The sequence below is a fragment of the Antedon bifida genome, chromosome 3 (genome assembly GCF_963402885.1).
Source record: "Antedon bifida chromosome 3, ecAntBifi1.1, whole genome shotgun sequence".
Lineage (NCBI taxonomy): Eukaryota > Metazoa > Echinodermata > Crinoidea > Comatulida > Antedonidae > Antedon > Antedon bifida.
Genome location: NC_136228.1, coordinates 4,336,737 through 4,352,012, shown reverse-complemented (window position 1 = coordinate 4,352,012; position 15,276 = coordinate 4,336,737). Strand labels below are relative to the sequence as shown.

At 32.2% G+C, this 15,276-nt stretch overlaps 4 protein-coding genes across 7 annotated transcripts in view; 3 read left to right on the top strand and 1 right to left on the bottom strand.

The window, feature by feature from the left end:
* Positions 1–15,276, bottom strand: part of LOC144838754 (microtubule nucleation factor SSNA1-like) — a 204,999-nt gene that overhangs the window by 177,746 nt on the left and 11,977 nt on the right. The window lies entirely within an intron of this gene.
* Positions 2,053–8,579, top strand: LOC144838740 (uncharacterized). 3 transcript variants are annotated; one of them, XM_078694202.1, is made up of 4 exons: positions 2,053–2,161; positions 6,330–6,880; positions 7,044–7,106; positions 7,377–8,579. In XM_078694202.1, the coding sequence occupies exons 2-4, from the start codon at positions 6,352–6,354 to the stop codon at positions 7,877–7,879; spliced, it is 1,095 nt and encodes a 364-aa protein (XP_078550328.1). In that variant the 5' UTR covers positions 2,053–2,161; positions 6,330–6,351; the 3' UTR covers positions 7,880–8,579. The 3 variants fall into 3 exon arrangements, with proteins under 3 accessions (XP_078550328.1, XP_078550327.1, XP_078550329.1); XM_078694201.1 differs by lacking the exons at positions 6,330–6,880; positions 7,044–7,106; positions 7,377–8,579 and adding exons at positions 2,594–3,148; positions 3,305–3,367; positions 3,636–4,728 and having other exon boundaries at positions 2,068–2,161; XM_078694203.1 differs by lacking the exon at positions 2,053–2,161 and adding an exon at positions 5,465–5,640.
* Positions 9,106–11,629, top strand: LOC144838750 (uncharacterized). Its single transcript, XM_078694220.1, has 2 exons — positions 9,106–9,478; positions 10,675–11,629. The coding sequence occupies exon 2, from the start codon at positions 10,703–10,705 to the stop codon at positions 11,231–11,233; it is 531 nt and encodes a 176-aa protein (XP_078550346.1). The 5' UTR covers positions 9,106–9,478; positions 10,675–10,702; the 3' UTR covers positions 11,234–11,629.
* LOC144838749 (uncharacterized) lies at positions 12,917–15,134 on the top strand. 2 transcript variants are annotated; one of them, XM_078694218.1, is made up of 2 exons: positions 12,917–13,185; positions 13,566–15,134. In XM_078694218.1, the coding sequence occupies exon 2, from the start codon at positions 13,589–13,591 to the stop codon at positions 14,120–14,122; it is 534 nt and encodes a 177-aa protein (XP_078550344.1). In that variant the 5' UTR covers positions 12,917–13,185; positions 13,566–13,588; the 3' UTR covers positions 14,123–15,134. The 2 variants fall into 2 exon arrangements, with proteins under 2 accessions (XP_078550344.1, XP_078550345.1); XM_078694219.1 differs by having other exon boundaries at positions 12,917–13,190.

The window sequence follows — 15,276 nt, the reverse complement described above, 5'->3', positions numbered from 1 at the left end:
AAGAACCATATAATTTAAGTTTATGTCAATATTACTTGTTTAAAATAATTCCATTTTAAGTTATACCATACCATTGTGTGGGTTTATTTATTTATTGTATTTTACGTACTATAGACGTGCAATTAAAACGAATAGCAACTTAATTCATTATTTCGTTAAACTATTTAAATGAATAAACCATTTATCTAACAATAGACGATTAGTATTATATTATCAATAATCATATGGTTACATTTGTATAACTAACAGTAAGATAGATATTAAACAGTGTTGATTTGTTGGTAATGGTACAATATACACAATACGATACTATAGGTATGTTATTTATAACATACTATAACTAGATAATTGGATGGGGAATATAGAGGAAGCATGTGCTATGAAAATTGTGAGGATATGGTCACATGAAGGAAATAGTTAAATTCCGCCATTGGGGTAAACATAAAAGGGATCATGTCAACATTTATTCTACTGCAATAACTACACGTTTTACTGTAAAAAACAGTAAACAGTTTTGGTTGTTCGAATGTAGACGTTTATGAGGCAGTTATGTAATAGACAATGTGTATGATTATCCAAAAACAATAAACAATTGCGTTGAAAGTTTAAAGAGTAGACAACATTTTTGACATGGTTCCTAAAAGTGATCGATTCTCATACTATAATGTTACGGAAGAGTGAACGTTTCCCTGATAATGTGTACTATCTGTTGGTTGTCAAAAGCGCTGTATAAATGTGTTAACATTAACAGAGTTATACAGGTACAGGCCCGGGTACAGTTTATGAGGGAAAGACATAAACTGCAGTATGTCGACCATGTTGTTTGTTATTGTAGTAAACGTTTATTATATTTCACAATTTGAAGAAACACTAATAATATAATAATCGTAATATTATTATAAATATAAACATTTGTTTTTTGTAGCGAAAATTAACTAAGGCATTGGTATTGTAATTGTATATTGGAGATATGTAAGCCTACTTTATTTTCTGTTGAACTTTCAAATAAATTATAACTGTCCAATGATTGGTTATCACTAGGACACAGCGTAAAGACATACGCGCAACGCGTGTGATTTAACCAATCACAAGTGAGAGCTCCGATGCTCTCTTGCTTATGGTTGGTCAACTTACTTGCGCTGCGTGAACGTCATTCATCTTAGTGACAACTATTAGTTTTATGATTGGTGCTAATGTTAATGATGAGGTAAAAGGGTTGTTTTTCATTGATGCTGTTCATCTTTTTGAAAAAAAATTAAATTAGTTTTTGAGAGAGAAATAAATTTTGGTGATGAAATGAAATATGTAGTTTCTCTATTACGTATGGGACATATAAATGAATGCTAACTTTAAATAATATAATAATATATTTTGTATGATAAGAAGAGCATTTTGGTAGAAAAAAGTTTATACTTATATAGCATATTATTATCAGCATTGTAAGATGGGATTTTTTTATATTTTCCAGTTGTATCCGTCGTTCAACCCTTATCCCGAAGAGATTCCGAAAATGTATAACGATTTGCCAGATTCGGCTGCATTGTTTTGTAATATTTCTGCTCAGTATACGCTACCCCAGACTGTGTGTTTACCCGACGATTACCCCTTCATTGACAATGCAACAAAATGGAACAACCATATTGATATACAACATGACAAATTGACAATGCTTTGATAATTATTCATCGCGTGAGAAGTAGGAGAAACGCCATTTTTTATGCCAATTATTCCCCACCCCCCCCCCCCCCCCCATCATATAATGGTCCATTATAACAGGTTTGTAGGCCTACATGACCGATATGATAATATAAAGCATTAAAAAACTTTGATCTTTCTAGGCTGAAATGCCCTTATTAAATTAACGTTTTTGTCACTGGTTCGATTCGAGCGTATCTGTCAGACTATTGATTGTTTACCTAACTGGTTTACTTCATGTCAACAGTCAACTTATAAATAGTTTTCTTTCTATGAAATCAGCTGAGTTAATTGTTTCCGCGACAACGTACCTTTGTGATATAATTTGTTATTCTGATCCTATCGGCCATATATATATATAATAATGGAATAACCTAAACTTCAATCAATATACGTATTGACGTTTCCTTGTGGAGAAGTTACGTCGACATTTTTGGGTGTGTCAAATATTATTCATTTATATTAGGTAATGTATATTACTTTTTCCAATAATAACAATATAATATTGTTTCAGAATAGGTGTCAAAAAGGGGTCTGGTTATGTATTTTAAGACCGCTGTCGGTGTAGTATTTAGGTGACTTACACAACACAACCACTCATCCGTAATATAGTAATGTTGTTGTCGTGAGATTACTACTGTATAATAATTGTACTATGACTGTCAATATCTTCCATGATTATACAGTTGTACTCATGCGCCTAGTACAACAACAAGTGTAGTTGTATAATCCAAACTCAACTCTTATTAGGCCTAGAAATACAAAATAAGCAAATTGGAGATCTCTCTTTCTCTTCGTTTGGTCATCATCCTTCCGTTTAGTTTACAAATATAATTTATATTAAAGCTATTAAAAAATAAACAAACTGAAACAATAATATCAATGTCTTTTGTTATAGCCTGCCTACCTAGACAATAAGACGAGATGGCAGATTCTAAACCTTACGAATTCCGAGACTTGAAATCTAAACTGAGTAGATGGTATAACGGTGACAGGTACTTTTGGTTACGATTATGTTTATTCGATCTCTTAAGTGTGGGTGATGTTACAAATCCAGATTCTATTGGAAACGATTTATTCAATGCGCTTGAAGACCAGGGTTTAATCACGCCAACTAATGTTAACATTCTGTTAGAGATAACGGAGCTAACACAAATGAATGATGCTGTAAATCTTGTAAAAGGATACATAAATGACAACAACCTTCCGAATACAAATGGACCTAAGTTGTCCTTATTCAGGAAGCGACTGTTCAAAGCCATGAGACAAGTTCACCCAGATGCATTGAGAGATCTTATCGCTTACTACGAACTAAGACATCATAACTTAAAGAATATTTGGGACGTGGTTCTGAAGCTGGAGATCGACGTAGTTTTAGAAGATAAACCAGACAAGATAGAAAGGTTTGCAAATTGTCTGGGACAAGCTGTAAAAGACATCCTGATTGTTAAGGGTATGTACATCAGAAAATAAGCTAGTTTAGTTTTAAAAGTAATTTCATTCCCGTTCAAAACTATCTAATTTGTATTGTTGTTATTGAAGAATTATTAATTTTAAACATTTGACATAACTATTATCTGATTAACTCATGGTTACTTTTCAATCTTAGGCAAAACTGTAAATAACGAAAATAGGGGCGTATCATCGAGTAACCAATGCGAACCAAGTGAAGGTAATTTTTTTTTAATAGAAGAATGAAAGTAAAAAAACAACAGAAGATGATAAGGAATGATTATAGCAAGATGATTATGAATAGACTGATAGTTTCTAATACATCATAAAAAATAATAAGTTGATGACAATAATAATAGAAATACGATAAAAACAAAATTCACTTGGACTAAAAGTGTTGCTGTACAATTTATAATAATTTGAACAAATATGTTTATTATTGACTTTTTGTCGATAAGATTGTATTTTTTTTTCTTCAATCCGTACAGATCTTTCGAGTGATGATTTTCGAAAGTTAATTGCGGATTTTGCACAATGGTATGATGATCGTGGTCTCCTCACCAAGCTAAAAGTTCTATGCATATATATTTTAGGCGACGTTCAAGCATTGAAGAGAGTTAACAGTACAATCGAACTGTTAGCTCTTTTAACCGAGCCTGGGCTGTTGAGCCGAACAAATTTTTCTATCCTGTATGATACTTTAAAAGTAACTAACCAACTTGGCTTCGAATCACCTGTCACAAAAAAACTTCCGCTTTTCAAAGATATCAAGAACCGGGATCCAGTATCATTTTCACCACACACAATCAATATTTTTAATCTGGGAAAGGATCTTAGTGATTCAGATGTAAAATCTCTTGATGGACGATACAACTTCCCTGTCCTGAAGAAGTATGCAGACAGCTGGAGTTTGATTTTGGATTTTGAACCGAGAGGGCTGCTGAGTGAAGACAAACTCGAAGAAGTTAATGGGGTGTTAAACAGGCCTAGATAAGGAAAAACGATTTGAATTGTTATAATGTAGGCCTATGATGCAGATCTAAAACCTTTTGATGGGCAACGAACTTTAATGTCCTTAAGGAGTATAGAGACAGATCAGGGAGGTATACCTCCCTGGACAACAGATGGAGTTTGATTTTAGATGTTAGGTGGTGTTAAACAAATGAGAAAAAGGAATTAACTTCTTCAAGGTGTTTGTCATAATTACCGTTATAATGTTAAAGAGCTTAACACAATGAAATGTATTACGACAAAAATGTATATAAATATAATAATTTTAGGAATAATAGTAGTTTAGTAATGTGCACAAAAATCCTATTTAACTGCAGGAACAATTCTAGATTCTTCAACTAGATTCTGAAAGGTGTGTTGGTAATTTTTAACAGTTTATTTTTCATCTATTATATTTAGGATATAATTTACTCAAAATGTTAATCTTACTGAAGTAGAAATTATATTGATTACAGTGATGTATTGATAGTTTATAGCTAATTATTCATTGTACCACTGCAGTAGAAGGAGAAAGTGGCCATTTTGTTTTACCCCGCTTTCGTAAACAAATAAATTACAGGGCCTATTATAACAACGGTGGTCTCAATATAATGTTAATGATAGATGTATTACTTTTGTAACGCAATCTAGACTCAATATGCGCTTTTGTTTTGAAAAATGTAGCCTACTACTAAAAAGCACATCGCAACAAAATGTTAGTAATTTACGTCGCGTTGTTTGTTGCTATTTTATGTCGTTTATGGATGATCATGGATTACTTTATGTTTATAACGCTAAATTGAAATGCAGCCATAAATATGTTTTTCTACGAATACCTTCCATCGAATAGGCTTTATTATTATTTAAAGGTTTCGATGTTATTACATCGCCGTGTTTTTTATACCAATATATTTTGTTTTTTATAAAGCTATAATTAAACTGAATGGAAAATCCCGTATTGAAAGTGGTCATACTACCACTACCACTAGAATGGAATAGCCTTATTAAAATATTCATATTAGTGGTAGTGGTAGTACGATCACTTTTCATGTACGGGATTTTCCATCCAGTGTAATTATAGCTTTGAAAAAAAACCATCATTTATAAAAATATAACAATGTTATGATAATTATTCATCGCGTGAGAAGTGGGAGAAACGCTTTTTCGATTTGGGCATAATTACCGTTCTGTCAACTTGTTGATTATTTACATAATCGATGGACGATTATATGATTATTATCAATGTTCAACCTATAAATACACTAATTTCCTTCTATGAAACCAGATGTTTATAGTTTTTCCAACTCTCAAGTGGTTTACTTTTGTGATACAATGTGTTTTTCTGAAAGGACCTTATACATTATAAATGAAATAGCCTAAAATTGAACTTATTATACAATCAATATATATTGTTGCATACGCTGACGTACGTTTTCTTGTGGAGAAGATCCGTCGCCATTAGGGTGTCAAATAAGCCCGGAGTGCAATCATTATTTTTGACAGGTAATGTATAACCATGGAGCTATAAATTAGCTTCATGTATTTCAAATTTAGACCAATGTATTTGATTAATGCCTATTGTTGATACACCATGATTTCATGTACCTATATGTCTCTAGTGATTTACACAAAACAATCCATAGGCCTAGATATATATATATATATCCCTGGGCTATTATTGTTTAATCTCAATCTCTTTCATGATCCTTTGGTAAATTGTATAAACTACTAAACACAAAGGACGAAAATTGGGCTAACGATTGCTTTGGAGTTATAGATTAGTTACAAGCATTTCAAATGTACACCACTGTATTTGTATTAATGCCTATTGTTGATGCACCATGATTGCATTACATATAGGCCTACAGTATGCCTCTAGTGACTTACCCAACAATTCATAGGCCTATATATTATATATTTGTCATGAAATTTAGGCATAGAATATCTCTTTCATGATCCTTTGTATTGTGTATTGTATAAACTATAAACACAAAAGACGATAATTGGGCTATAGTCCAACGATTGCTTTGTTCAACTCTTATTAGGCCTAAAAGGCCTAGAAATACAAAATAAGCAAATTGGAGATCTCACTTTCTCTTATTTTGGTCATCATCCGTTTAGTTTACAAATATAATTTATATGAAAGCTACTAAAAAATAAACAGAAACAATAATATCAATATTTTATTATAGCCTACCTATACAATAAGACGAGATGGCAGATTCTAAACTTTACGAATTCCGAAACTTGAAATCTACTCTGAGTAAATTCTATGACGGTGAAAGGTACTTTTGGTTACGATTATGTTTATTCGATCTCTTAAGTGTGGGTGATGTTACAAATCCAGATTCTATTGGAAACGATTTATTTAATGCGCTTGAAAACAAGGGTTTAATCACACCGACCAATGTTAACATTCTCTTAGAGATAACGGAGCTAACAGAAATGAAAGATGCTGAGAATATTGTTACAAAATATATAAATGACAACAACCTTCCGAATACAAATCAACCTAAGTTGTCCTCTTTCCGGAAGCGACTGTTCAAAGCTATGAGACAAGTTCACCCAGATGCATTGAGAGATCTTATCGCTTACTACGAACTAAGACATCATAACTATAAGAATGTATGGGATGTGGTTCTGAAGCTGGAGATCAACGTAGTTCTAGAAGATAAACCAGACAAGATAGAAAGGTTTGCGAATTGCCTAGGACAAGCTGTGAAAGACATCCTGATTATTAAGGGTATGTACATCAGAAAATAAGCTAGTCTAGTTTTAAAAGTAATATCATTCCCGTTCAAAACTATCTAATTTGTATTGAAGAAATATTTGATTTTAAACAATTGACATAACTATTATCTGAATAACTTAGTTGGCAATAACTCATGGTTACTTTTCTATTTTAGGCAATACTATAAATAACGAAACTAGGGGCGTATCATCGAGTGACCAATGCGAACCAAGTGAAGGTAAATTTTTTTTTTAATAGAAGAATGAAAATAGAAAAACAAAAGAAGATGAAAGGAATGATTATTGCACGATGATTATGAATAGACTGATAGTTTCTAATACATCATAAAAAATAATAAGTTGATGACAATAATTATAGAAATACGATAAAAACAAAATGCACTTGGCCTAAAAGTGTTGCTGTACAATTTATAATAATTTGAGCAAAGATGTTTATTATTGAATTTTGGTAGATAATATTGTATTTTTTCCTTTTTCTTTCCGTACAGATCTTTCGAATGATGATTTTCAACAGTTGATTGCGGATTTTGCACAGTGGTATGATGAACGTGGTCTCCTCACCAAGCTAAAAGTTCTATGCATACATTTAGGCGACGTTCAAGAGTTGAAAAGGGCTCCCAGTACAATCGAACTGTTAGCTCTTTTAACTGGGTCTGGGCTATTGAGTTCAACAAATATTTCTGTCCTGTATGATACTTTAAAAGTAACTAACCAACTTGGCTTTGAATCACGTGTCACAAAAAAGCTTCCTCTTTTCAAAGATATCAAGAACCGTGATCCAGTATCATTTTCACCACACACAATCAAGATTTTTAATCTGGGAAAGGATCTTAGTGATTCAGATGTAAAATCTCTTGATGGACGATACAACTTTCCTGTCCTGAAGAAGTATGCAGACAGCTGGAGTTTGATTTTAGATTTTGAACCGAGAGGGCTGCTGAGTGAAGACAAACTCGAAGAAGTTAAGGGGGTGTTAAATAGGCCTAGATAAGAAAAAAATCGTTCAACCGTGAGCCCTCATAGACGTTTTTTGGGTCCAGCAGCTGGGATCTATAAATTAAAGTCGCAAAACTGTCGGCCTTAGATACTATAACTGCTGCTTGCTTTAGCTTATGAATGTGTAGTCCTCATGGGACGTAGCTGGCTAGAGCAGCAGCGTGAAACTCTTGATGGACGCAACGAACTTTAATGTCCTTAAGGAGTAAACAGACAGATCAGCGGGGATTGAGTTTGATTTTCGGTGTTAGGCGGTGTTAAACACTGAATGAGAAAAGGGAATTGACTTCTTAAATGTGTTTGTTATTATTACCTTTATAATGTTAAAAAGCTTAAAACAATGAAATTTAATAACAATAAAAATGTATATAGGCCTAAATATAATAATAGTAGTTTAGTAATGTGCACACAAATCCTATTTAACTGCAGGAACAAATCTAGATTCTTCAACTAGATTCTGAAAGGTGTGTTGGTAATTTCTAACAGTTTATTTATCATCAATTATATTTAGGTTATAATTTACCCAAAATGTTAATCTTACTGAAGTAGAAATTATATTGATTAAAGTGATGTATTGATAGTTTATAGGCTAATTATTCATAGTACCACTGTAGTAGAAGGAGAAAGTGGCCATTTTGTTTTTACCCCGCTTTCGTAAACAAATAAATTACAGGGCCTATTATAACAACGGTGGTCTTGTCTATGTAATGCTAATGATAGATGTATTCCTGTTGTAACGCAATCTAGATATGCGCTTTTGTTTTGAAAAATGTAGCCTACTACTAAAAAGCACATCGCAACCAAATGTTAGTAATTTACGTCGCGTTGTTTGTTGCTATTTTATGTCGTTTATGGATAATCATGGATTACTTTATGTTTATAACGCTAAATTGAAATGCAGCCATAAATATGTTTTTCTACGAATACCTTCCATCGAATAGGCTTTATTATTATTTAAAGGTTTCGATGTTATTACATCGCCGTGTTTTTTATACCAATATATTTTGTTTTTTATAAAGCTATAATTAAACTGAATGGAAAATCCCGTATTGAAAGTGGTCATACTACCACTACCACTAGAATGGAATAGCCTTATTAAAATATTCATATTAGTGGTAGTGGTAGTACGATCACTTTTCATGTACGGGATTTTCCATCCAGTGTAATTATAGCTTTGAAAAAAAACCATCATTTATAAAAATATAACAATGTTATGATAATTATTCATCGCGTGAGAAGTGGGAGAAACGCTTTTTCGATTTGGGCATAATTACCGTTCTGTCAACTTGTTGATTATTTACATAATCGATGGACGATTATATGATTATTATCAATGTTCAACCTATAAATACACTAATTTCCTTCTATGAAATCAGATGTTTATAGTTTTTCCAACTCTCAAGTGGTTTACTTTTGTGATACAATGTGTTTTTCTGAAAGGACCCCATACATTATAAATGAAATAGCCTAAAATTGAACTTATTATACAATCAATATATATTGTTGCATACGCTGACGTACGTTTTCTTGTGGAGAAGATCCGTCGCCATTAGGGTGTCAAATAAGCCCGGAGTGCAATCATTATTTTTGACAGGTAATGTATAACCATGGAGCTATAAATTAGCTTCATGTATTTCAAATTTAGACCAATGTATTTGATTAATGCCTATTGTTGATACACCATGATTTCATGTACCTATATGTCTCTAGTGATTTACCGTGACAATCCATAGGCCTAGATATATATATATATATATATCCTGGGCTATTATTGTTTAATCTCAATCTCTTTCATGATCCTTTGGTAAGTTGTATAAACTACTAAACACAAAGGACGAAAATTGGGCTAACGATTGCTTTGGAGTTATAGATTAGTTACAAGCATTTCAAATGTACACCACTGTATTTGTATTAATGCCTATTGTTGATGCACCATGATTGCATTACATATAGGCCTACAGTATGCCTCTAGTGACTTACCCAACAATTCATAGGCCTATATATTATATTTGTCATGAAATTTAGGCCTAGAATATCTCTTTCATGATCCTTTGTATTGTGTATTGTATAAACTATAAACACAAAAGACGATAATTGGGCATAGTCCAACGATTGCTTTGTTCTTTTTTGGTCATCTTCCCACACGTTTCCAAAATATATAAAACTAGAGGGTACTCCGAGAGTACAAACCTCCGCCTACTGTAAAATTCCCCTACATAAAATGCCCCCTGAATATTTTTGTTTACATTTTTTTTTATTAGTTCTAAGTGTTAATATGTTAACTGCACACTACAAAGTTGTGGATGGCAGTGTGGTGTAATGGTTATGTATCCATGTATTTTTTTAATTATTTTTTTATTTCTTTTTTTTTAGTTTTTTTGTGGACCTTGATCTTTGACCCTGACCCTTCAAAATTTAACCACAATTATATGATGTGTCATTGATCATTGTGGCTAAGTTTGGTGAGAATCGGATAAAAACTGTGGTTTCTAGGCAGTAAAATAGTTTTTTGTTAGTTGTGACCTTGACCTATGACCTTTTCCCCTCAAATTCGAACTCGTCCGAGCTTTTGGGGCATAGATCATTGTTGCCAAATTTGGTGAGAATCGGATAAAAACTGTGGCCTCCAGGCTGTTCACAGACACACACACAAACACACAAACACACACACACACAAACATACAGGGGTGAAAACATAACCTCCTTGGCGGAGGTAATAAACTATTAGGCCTAAACTGATTCAATAATTAGCACTATGTGAAACCAATGTTCTGTAATTGTATTCTTTAGCATATCGTAGAAAACAAAACACGACGAGATGGCAGAGTCTAAACTTTACGAATTCCAAAACTTAAAAGCTGATCTCAGCAGATTCTATGATGGTGAAAGGTACTTTTGGTTACGATTATGTTTATTCGATCTCTTAAGTGTGGGTGATGTTACAAATCCAGATTCTATTGGAAACGATTTATTCAATGCGCTTGAAGACAAAGGTTTAATCACGCCAACTAATGTTAACATTCTTTTAGAGATAACGAAGCTAACAGAAATGAGGGGGGCTGAGCATATTGTGACAGGATACATAAATGACAACAGAGTTCCGAATACAGATGAACCAAAATTATCCTCTTTCCGGAAGCGACTTTTCAAAGCTATGAGACAAGTTCACCCAGATGCATTGAGAGATCTTATCGCTTACTACGGACTAAGACATTATAACTTAAAGAATATTTGGGACGTGGTTCTGAAACTGGAGATCGACGTAGTTTTAGAAGATAAACCAGATAAAATCGAAAGATTTGCAAATTGTCTGGGAGCAACTGTAAAAAACATCCTCCTACAAGCTTAAATGATAAAGCTTTTTGATAAAGTGTTTGTATTTAACATTAGATAAATAAATACATTTATGGCAAAGTATTAAATTATTGTCAATTTATTTGGTTACGTTTGTATAATGAACCAGCGTGATATAGACAATAAACAATCTTAAAGTTGTACAAATTATTAAAGCAAATATTATAATAATGCTATAGTATCACCAAGACACATCTAGAGTAAATAGAAAAGAAAATGTAAGCAAACAAACATATTATTATTCTATTGCAGTATAATTTTCTTTACAACAATGTATAACTTTATGATATACCACAATATACAGTGTGTATTGGCGTAAATTAATTTAAATATATTTGTTTCTGTACAAGTAGTACGTATAATACTAGTATAGTATTTTGATAGTATGTTTTTTTTTTTTTACAAAAGGAGAAATTCTAGTAATAAATTGCTTTTTCGATTTTAATCCACACCGTATCGAGGTTTTTGTCAACAGGTCTCTTTAAAATCTTAATCACTTAATCTGATCTTCCCTTCTTAACCATAAATAAATTTCAAAAATAATGGGTTGTGGTCGTTGAACATTGTATGAACGGCACTTCATTGGATGATTGGTACTTTTTGTAGTCATTATTTGTACAATGCTGAAGGGCTTTCTTAGGTTTTAAAACACGCAGTAGGCCCTATTTGAACAAGGCCATATACATGGCTGCAGTCGCGTGCTGAAGTTAGTGTTTACCGACCAACCGACATGGTGAGCATTTAGCCTATCCAATTCAATTACTAGGTTATGTCAAAATTATATCCCGGATAATTATTTCTAGCATGCAGATACTTTCGAATTTTATTTCTGATTGCGGTCAGTCTATCGATTTTACTTACTGTACTTACAATTATTATTTAAAGCTTCCCTTTCATTTACAATGCTAGCAAAATGGAATAATCATATTGAAATTTGATTACAAATGATCCTATTGATAGTTATAGGCTAATCATTCATAGTACCATTGTAGTAGAAGTAGAAAGTGGCCATTTTGTTTTCCCCTCGTTTTCGTAAACAAATTAATTATAGGGCCTAGTATAATAACGGTGGTCTAGGCTACTTGTCTATGTAATATTATTGATACAGTTATTATTTTAATAACGCAATACTAGACTCAATATGCCCTCTTATCTGGTTTTGAAAAATATAGCCAGCTATTAAAAAGCACATCGTAAACAATTTTAGTACTGTACGTTGTTTGTTTGTTTACAATGTATGAACATGGATTAATTACTTTTATAACGCTAAAGTTCGTTCAATTCTTTTCTACGAATACCAACCATTGAATAGGTTTATTATTTAAAGATGTTGATATTAAGATTATATTATTACTTCACCGTGTTTGTTATACCAATGAATTCTGGGTTTTTTTCAAAGCTATAATTACACTGAATGGAGAATGCCGTACCTGAAAGTGATCGTACTACTACTACCACTAGAATAGAATAGCCTTATTAACATATTCTTTCATGTACGGGATTTTCCATTCAGTGTAATTATAGCTTATAAAAAAACATAATTTATAAAAATATAAACATGTTATGATAATTATTCTTCGCGTGAGAAGTGGGAGAAACGCTTTTTTTCGATTTGGGCATAATTACCGTTCTGTCAACTTGTTGATTATTTACATAATCGATGGACGATTAAATGATTATTATCAACGTTCACACACTAATTTCCTTCTATGAAATCAGATGTTTATAGTTTTTCCGTGATAACTCTCAAGTGGTTTACTTTTGTGTTTTTCTGAAACGACCACAAACATAAATGGAATAGCCTATTAATTGAACTTTCACAATAAATCCATTGATGCATTATGGACCTATATAGGTCTATACGCTGTCGTACGTTTTCTTGTGGATAAGCTACGTCGCATTTTTAGGGTGTCGGATAAGCAGCGCAGTCATTGTTATTCACAAAAGGTAATGTATGTACTATAAATTAGCTTCATGTATTTCAAATTTAGACCAATGTATTTGATTAATGCCTATTGTTGATACACCATGATTGCATTTACCTATATGTCTCTAGTGACTTACACAAAACAATCCATAGGCATATAGATATATTTTTCCTGAAATGTTGGCCTTATAGGCTATTATAGTTTAATCTCAATCTCTTTCATGAGCTTTTGATACATTGTTTAAACTATAAACATAAAAGACGAATAATCAACGATTGCTTTGCTCTTTTTGGTCATCTTCCCGCACGTTTCCAAAATATATAAAATAAACTATTAGGCCTAAACTGATACAATAACGAGCACTATGTGAAACCAATGTTCTGTAATTGTATTCTTTAGCACGACTTTCTTAACACGACGATATGGCAGAGGCTACACTTTACGAATTCAAAAACTTAAAAGCTGATCTCAGCAAATTATATGACGGTGACAGATACTTTTGGTTACGATTATGTTTATTCGATCTCTTAAGTGTGGGTGATGTTACAATTCCAGATTCTAATGGAAACGATTTATTCAATGCGCTTGAAGACAGAGGTTTAATCACGCCAACTAATGTTAACATTCTTTTAGAGATAACGAAGCTAACAAAAATGAGGGGGGCTGAGTATGTTGTAGCAGGATTTATAAATGACAACAACCTTCAGAATACAGATGAACCAAAGTTGTCCTCTTTCCGAAAGCGACTTTTCAAAGCTATGAGACAAGTTCACCCAAAGGCGTTGAGGGAACTTATCGCTTACTACGGACTAAGACATCATAACTTAAAGAATATTTGGGACGTGGTTCTGAAACTGGAGATCGACGTACTTTTAGAAGATAAACCAGATAAAATCGAAAGATTTGCAAATTGTCTGGGAGCAACTGTAAAAAACATCCTCATAGTACAGTCTTAAATGATAAAGCGTGTTTGTATTTAACATTAGATAAATAAATATACTTATGACAAAGTATTAAATTATTGTCAATTTATTTGGTTACGTTTGTATAATGAACCAGCGTGATATAGACAATAAACAATCTTAAAGTTGTACCAATTATTAAAGCAAATATTATAATAATGCTATAGTATCACCAAGACACATCTAGAGTAAATAGAAAAGAAAATGTAAGCGAACACCCATATTATTATTCTACTGCAGTAGATTAATTTTATTTACTACAATGTATTACTTTATGATATACTCCAATATACAGTGTGTATTGGCGTAAATTATTTTAAATACATATTTGTTTCTGTACAAGTAGTACGTATAATACTAGTATACGGTAGTATTTAGATAGTATGTTTTATGTCATTTTTTTTAAAAGGAGAGATTTTAGTAATAAACTGCTTTTTCAATTTTAAAATCCTAATCTCTTATTAAATCTGATCTTCTTAACCATAAAATATTGCTATATAATTGCATAAAGAGGGTTAATAACGGGTAAATAAATTAAAATAAATGGGTTGTGATGTTTGAATATTGTATGAACGGCATTATTGGATGATTGGAATAATAATATGTCTTTTACTTTTTGTAGTCACTATGTGTAAAATTGCTATAGGGGTTTCTTAGGTTTTATACTCGATCGTAGTATTGGAAAATATATTCCGGAGAAATATTTCCAGTATGCAGATACTTTGGACTTTTATTTCTGATTGTTGCGGTCAGTCTATCGATTTTACTTACTTACAATTATTATTTAATGTAGCTCCCCTTCATTTACAATACTAACAACAAGGAACAATTATATTGATTACAGTGATCTATTGATTGATTTATATTATTTATTATTTTATAGGCTAATTATTCATAGTACCCTGTAGTAGAAGGAGAAAGTGGCCATTTTGTTTTTACTCCGTTTTCGTAAACAAATAAATTATATGGCCTATTAAAACAACAGTGGTCTTGTCTATGTAATGCTAATGATAAATCTAGACTCAATATGCGCCCTTGTTTTGAAAAAATTGTAGCCTACTACTAAAAAGCACATCGCAACTAAATGTTAGGTATAGTACTTCACGTTGTTTGTTGATATTTTATGTCGATGTTATTACTTCACCGTG